Raw genomic sequence first — 6877 nt, 5'->3', positions numbered from 1 at the left:
TTATCAGACCTAGATGGTGTCAGGATGGTGTTGAACCCCAACAAGTGATATCAAAGTTAGGAGGTACCAGCACAAGGTTGCAACAGCGGTGATCAAGATTGAAGATGGAGAAGACAGGCGCAATCAAGATGGAGATCAATCGTGAAAGGTTGATTGATGCTCTTTTGTACAAGGAGGAGCCGTCTACATGAAAGATGCCAGCAGAAGTTCAGTACGAGGTGGAGCTTCAGGTGAAGATGGATCGAGCACGAGATGGAAGACTCGGAAGGATGATAAGCGACATCGCCAAGTGGCTATCTCGAGCAGATCTCAGATCATATAGGATGAAGATGGGATCAAACGGCCTAGCTAGACTCCTATATTTGACCATCTATGAGTAGCAGGTATTTATCCTAGGGCATGGGGGCGAGAAGATCCAAAAACTCTCAAAGTTAGGTAGAGGTTGAATATCGAGTCGAAGTAGAGATTATTGAGAAAAATATCTCAAATTCGACCTACAAAAAGTCAAAATTCAAATGTAGAGAAGTCCAGTTTAAAGAGCAGATCATGAGGAGCTTGAAGATGTGGCCTGCAACACGCAGCCTAGTGGGGCTTGCAGCATGCAAGCCCATAGGAAACCAGTAGGCTGCAGCTGGGCACGGCCTAGGCCCAATGCACGAGCTCGACCTAGGCACCGCGGGCCTGCCACATGCAGGCACGCAGCCCAGCGGGCGCATAGCCCAATGTGGGGCATGCTGCCCTCTTCATGCAGTCCATGCGTGGTGCGTGGACCAGCCTGGTTTCACCACACATTTTGCATGGTCTACGATAGTTTGAGGCATTTCTTGCCTTGCTTCTCGTAGTCTATCATGGTCCATGGTGCTGATTTTCGTGATCGAATGGCTGTGGGTGCTTGCGGTCATGATCGGATGGGTCAGGAAGCTTCTGGAGCTCTAATTGAAGTATAACTCCGATCTGGGCTCGGATTGAGGTCTTTAAAAGGCCCTGTGGGCAGCAAAACTATGGGAGGCTCAGGCAGCAGCCAAGAGAAAGTTCGACAAGCACTGAGGGTGTGCTATTGGCAGAGCAGATGCAGACAGAGCACCGACAGAGAGTCGGTGGCAGAGCAGAGCATCAGGAAGCGTGCAATAGAGGCATGATGTGGCAGTTTGCATCATAAAAAGTATCCAAAGACGTCGAGGGTCCTGATACTGATAAGCCTATGAGTGAGTCTCCTTAGGAGATTTTAAGAGAGTTTTTATGAAGGTAGCTTTTAGTCGAGAGAGGTTCGTGTACAGAGAGTTGAAAGTGCGAGGATCTCCTCTTGTACTTATTTTTTTCTCATAGTGAAGCTTGCATGTCCCGTGGAAGTAACACTTGGGCTATTCCACGTACTTGATTGTATGTTCTTATTTTTATTTCTTCTTTCTTCCTACTACAACGAGTGGTACTGGATCCTGTCTAATAAGTGGCATCAGATCTAGGTGGTGTCAGGGTGGTGTTGGACCCCAACAACACTTTGAGGTCGAATCCATGATGTGTCAAAGTCCCAAAATTGCTTGATCAAGATAAAGAAGTAGCACTCCTTCTAGTTATGGACCAAGGAAGGAGCACCACAGAAGAGGCATTGCCTCGACTGAGGAGAGGCATACTATCATCTAGCCTTCTTAAGGTACTCCTTAAACAAGAAACACATCCTAAACATGTGGATGGTTGGTTCAGCTATGAGAAGGAGACAGTGCATGATGAAAGCTACTATTAGGCACTAAGAGTTCGACCCATGCAACAGGGTATGATTTGGAAGATCCTAAGCAATTCTATAATAAAAAGATGGAGAGGTAACCTATGACCGGCTTTTAAGGACTCTTCGTAAGGCTCGATCTAACCTCGAGAAGGTAGGGCAATCCGCTCCTCGATCTAACCTCGAGAAGGTAGGGCAATCCGCTCCTCGAGACCGACGAGCTCTAGTTTAAATTCTGGAGGGATCTGATATCTAAGGTGCAGGATCTCAAGTCCTCTTAGGTGAGGATGAAGGCCACCTAGAAGGGGCCAAAGCTAGGCATTACCCTAACCTTAGCACCAACCGAGGAGCACCCGACGTTGGATGTAGGGTCCCCATAGGCGGGGTTGTCACCCAAGGACCAAGTGGATGGGAATGAGCTCGATATGCTCATCTCTAAAAATACTCAAAAAGGAAATAGAAGAGAAAACCAACCTAAGGAGAAGACAGCCAAGCAAACCCAAAAGTAGGACTTCGGAGCCGGATGTTAGAGCTCGGCTACGACCGAGGTGGTGTACAACTATCGGAGACGATCACCAAAGTTCATCGAAAATCGCCTAAGGCACCCACCCCTTTCTTTTAGAGTCATAAAACAATGCAAATGAACTAACCAGGGGTGAAGCGGTGCCTATTTATAGAAGCTCGAACAGCTTTGATCTGGCAACGATTCATCTAGCCACCACTGATGTCCGTCAGTGGCAGCTTTTGACTGGCCATGATAGGGCTCACATGGATCTGGTGGTTCTACGGCTCAGATGGAAGGATTCAACCCAGTGGTGTGCCGATTTTCAACACGTATCAATGACTCAAAGGATGTCTCGCATGATAGCTCGTCAACTCGATCTCGATCTCAGGTTAATACTCTCCTCAACTGACCTCAGCACGAGCTTAAGCTCGAAAGTGGAGGGCATCTATTGTGGACCACCATACCTCAGCCTCGATCGATCATTCCTCGGCTCTTGTCGAGGATTGGTGGAGTTCAGACTTCGATAAGATATGTGAACAGGAAACTAGTTTCATCCAACTTGAAGACAGAAACAATGTGCTTGCATAGACATGTTACAAATGATAGCTCGGACATCAGCGTTAACCAAGGTGCTTGGTCTTTGGCCCTTATCTGAGGTGTTTGAACTCGTACCTCGATCAGGATGAGGTATTTTGATGTTAGCCAAAGCTGATCTAAGGAAGAGATGCATGAGGCAGCAATCCTGATTGAAAAAATCCCCCACCCTCACAATTCTGGAAAGTCTAGATAAAGAAAGAAATCGCTAGAATAAAATCACACTCTGAACGGAAATAATCGTTGCTAGCTTGATCTACACACAATAATTAAAAATTGATAAGTCTTGGAGACATGTGCTACTTCAACTCTCCCTCTATAAATAGAAGGGTATGGGGACCTTCAAGATAAGCTCTCAAAAATTATTCTCTCTTTCTCCCCGTTCTTCATCTTCTAACTTGAGATTTAAGATTAGGATTTTAAAAAGTCTATGCGGTTATATTTTAACAAATCATGTGTATAAATTAATATTAAGGTTATAAAGATATAATCAGGTCATAAAAGAATTATCTTTTAAAGTAGTTTCACATTGGCTATATATTTTGAATATTTATATAAGATCAAAAAATTTAAATAATATTTTTTGATTAATTTTTTTATATGAAATCTTGCATTGAAGTAAATCCTAAGTACTTACATAGGATCAAAAAAAATTAAATAATATTTTTTAAAATTAAGATTTAATAGAAAAATAAAATTATCATATATTCAATTTTCTGCCAACATTCTCCATTACGTTAAAACATAAACATCCTCCCTTCCTGAAGGGATAGGAAACAGACTCAAAGACATACGGGATTCCTAAGAGCATATACTAATCTGAAGGGGGTGGGAAACTGAGTTTACTTGAGATTCCATGTCCTCCTTCGCACCACCGTCCTTTATTTGCCCCTCCTCTCTTGTCAAAGTCTCAAACCCTTCAAAGAAGTGCTCAATGTCATCCTCAAAGCCGATATTGCCGGAGATGTCACGGAGATCGTCGGAGCAACCAGTGGTGAGATCAAGAACAGAATATGCATCAAAAAATTCATCCATGCTAATGATACTCGATGTGATGGTATCCAAAATGTCATCACTTGGCACGGTCTGATCAATGAACTTGGTTGGTTCCATTGGCACGACCCTGGCCTCTTGAAGTGGGCTAAACTCCTGGTGTCCTTGCTCCATCTCAAGCTTTGGTGGTAGCTCCATAAATGGCCGAGGGCAATTCACATAAGAACAACTATCAAAGTTTGTCACTGCATTTGGCCCTTTGAATTGTAGAGCAGCCAGATCATAAGCTTGGGCAGCCTCCTCTTCAGTCTCTAAGGAAGAAAAATGTGCGAGTCTTATAAAAATATGTAATAGCAATAATTAATTAATTAATTCATCTTAACTAGTTATTATTATATATTTAGTACCAAATGGTCCATGTGATAATCTCACACCTGAGAATTTGAAGTACAAAGAACTGAGAATTTGGTAATACACCAAGTAAAGGTGTATAAGCTCAAGCACATGAATGCTCAAATCTACAATGGGCAAACCAAAGGTGGAGATCCGACAGTGGTATGCTAAGGCCACGAGGGGGCCACTTTATATAATGAACACACGTGTATCTCACGTGTAACCAGCAAGGGTGTTCACGTGTTGCTTACAGTAATACATGGTGGCTCACATGAGTTAAGAGAAGATTAAAAAGAATAGTTGCATTAAAAGAGTTCAGTCAAAAATCTTAAATGCTACAACCTTTGCATAGGGATTTATGGACTCTTCTATAATTGGCATGACGTGAAATTTGAAGTCTATATGCTCCCAAGTGATGCATCTAACTATTACTCCTCTACATTTAGAAGCCTCACATTTGAGGATATAAAATTGAAAAATAATAGGATTGTGAAAAAAAAAAATGGAGGTGATATACTGCATAAAAAGTTTGTAACGGAGGGTAAAGATGATCTGGATGACGACTATTAGTCCAAAAATTAAGAAAAATTAGAGAGCATGAGGGTGAGAAAATATATATACCATATGTTCCCAAGTACAGGTATTTGTAGCCAAGTACCAGGCCAAGCCTGGCCTCCCACCGGCCATTGTTGTGATGCCTGCCAAAATCCGGTGATGTGCATGAGATGCCACCACAAAAAAGGTCTAGTTGAAAGCACTAGTTATTTAAATTTAATATTAAACAGGATATTTTTATATATTATATACAAAAATTCTATGATCAACCTGGCCACCCCACGGTACTTAGAGACTCCCCTGGCAAAGCCGTTGCTTCTGCGCCTAAGAGAAGCCACCCACTCTTCTCTGGACATGGTTTGCATCTCCCTATACTCTCCTGTATACATTTCCACCTGCATTTAATATAAGAAAAAAAAATTTTCTATAGATGATCTAAAAAAAAAAATTTCAAATAAAGTATTCATATGAAATAATAACAAAACAAGAGATTATCTTTTTAATAAAATCTTACAGGAAAATTTAAGATTGCTTCAGGACCGCAGAACTTAAGGGCAGCTAAATCATGAGTTCGGGCGGCGTCCACCTCAGCATCATAAGCTCCTACAACAAATTAACCAAACCATTTATGTGAAGAAAAATAAAATAATTAAAAAAAAAAAACTATAAGAGAAATCAGAAGAAGTCTAATTGAAAAGTAAGAATGGTTTTGTACTTCATGAATTTTATTAGTGGGAATCACGGGAATGCCACCGAAGTTGTAGCTTTTTTTATCAGACAGGATTGTGGCTTACCCAAGTAAACTATAAACGGAGACGTGAGGCATCAGGAGATGATACCGATCCAGATCACCAGGCAGATCCCAAGGAAAAAGAATAAGGGAACAAGTTCAGTCAGCTCTAAAAAAGTCGAGTCCAAAGCTATCAAATAAAATAAAGAACAACCGCATCGACTTATTATTTGTTTCATCTCAAGATCAGTGTTGGTGCTCTCTACCTTGTCTGCCTCTCTTGTTGTGGAGGGGGTGCTGCCAATTCTTGTCCCACAGGTGAGCTTCAAATCTCCCAGTCCATCGATGCCTAATGACATGCATTCAAAGTTAGCATCAAAATGATACATATATGACACAAAAAAATCATCTCAAATTCACAAAGAAAAAGGTTTATTTAGAGCCACCTTACAAAGAAATAAGGCAAGATTTTTTTCTTTTTTTTTTTTTTAAAAAGTTGGTTTACCTTGTGACTCCTCTGTAGATAGAGCTTCTTCTCCTGATACTTTCTGAATGGGCTTTATCTGGGTTCTTACCTTTCTTTTGCTTTGGCTTGGACTTCGACTTGGACTGGGGCTTGTTCACAGGGATCACATTGGAAGAAGAAAGGGGTGCATAGTTGGAAGGTGAAGAGGAAGAGGAACGAGATGATGGGGGAGGAGGAGAGGGAGGAGATTTCTTCATGTGGGTACTGTTCTAGTACCTAAGAAAAGGAAAGGAATTCTAGCTTGTTTCTATTATTGGGTTGGCTGATGGTGGTTCACCAAAGAAGGGATTATATATAGCGATGGGAGGAGGTGGAGAAGAAAAAGGAGGGAGTGGGCGGTTTGGCACTTGAGCTTTTTGTGAGGAGGATTTAACCCCACCTTTGGAGTGCTGAAATGGATCCGAAGGACAGAGTTGGGTGCTTGTTTAAGGTTTAATGGGGGTCTCCTTTTAAAAACCCACCATTACTTAGCTCAGAAGAGTCCAAAATCCAAATGACTCCAGGGTCGGCAAGTTGGCCGCAGGGGTTTGTATGAGAGAGCTCTAACACTTGGCCAAAAGGTTTCCCATGCTACCAAGGGAGCCCGTGGTCTCCACTACTCTCTTTTGCTCAAGCTCAGCTGGCCTGTGTCGGAACCCCTCTCTCTCTCTCTCTCTCTCTCTCTCTCAAGCAACCGTTCGACTAAACCGATGACTTTGAATAAGTAATGTGCAAGTGAAATAAATGGTAGCCTAACATTCTAAGGTTGCGTGTGGTGGCCGGCAATCTCTTCAGGTTGTCGGCAATTTAAATTAGACTTATCAGATTACTATATTTGATATATTTTTTGAATGATAATATAGGTTACTTTGATAATTTAAA

General features: G+C 42.0%; 1 protein-coding gene across 1 annotated transcript; it reads right to left on the bottom strand.

The window, feature by feature from the left end:
- Positions 1–3505: 3505 nt before the first annotated feature.
- Positions 3506–6563, bottom strand: LOC105052393 (AP2-like ethylene-responsive transcription factor At1g16060). Its single transcript, XM_010933188.4, has 7 exons — positions 5996–6563; positions 5757–5839; positions 5555–5563; positions 5275–5363; positions 5031–5155; positions 4827–4903; positions 3506–4123 (listed from the first exon to the last, which is right to left on the bottom strand). The coding sequence occupies exons 1-7, from the start codon at positions 6211–6213 to the stop codon at positions 3621–3623; spliced, it is 1104 nt and encodes a 367-aa protein (XP_010931490.1). The 5' UTR covers positions 6214–6563; the 3' UTR covers positions 3506–3620.
- Between the last annotated feature and the right edge of the window lie 314 nt (positions 6564–6877).

This window comes from Elaeis guineensis, chromosome 10 (genome assembly GCF_000442705.2).
Source record: "Elaeis guineensis isolate ETL-2024a chromosome 10, EG11, whole genome shotgun sequence".
Classification (NCBI taxonomy): Eukaryota; Viridiplantae; Streptophyta; class Magnoliopsida; order Arecales; family Arecaceae; genus Elaeis; species Elaeis guineensis.
Note: the sequence above shows the minus strand (reverse complement) of the source record. Positions and strands in the feature narration are given on the sequence as shown.

Excerpts from the sequence above, each read along its gene's own strand:
- LOC105052393 (XM_010933188.4), bottom strand. The coding sequence starts at position 6,213 with ATGAAGAAATCTCCTCCCTCTCCTCCTCCCCCATCATCTCGTTCCTCT. Across the intron at positions 5,156-5,274 it reads AAGCAATCTTAAATTTTCCT|GTGGAAATGTATACAGGAGA; the intron begins GTAAGATTTTAT and ends TATTAAATGCAG. Across the intron at positions 4,124-4,826 it reads CCTGTACTTGGGAACATATG|AGACTGAAGAGGAGGCTGCC; the intron begins GTATATATATTT and ends TTTCTTCCTTAG.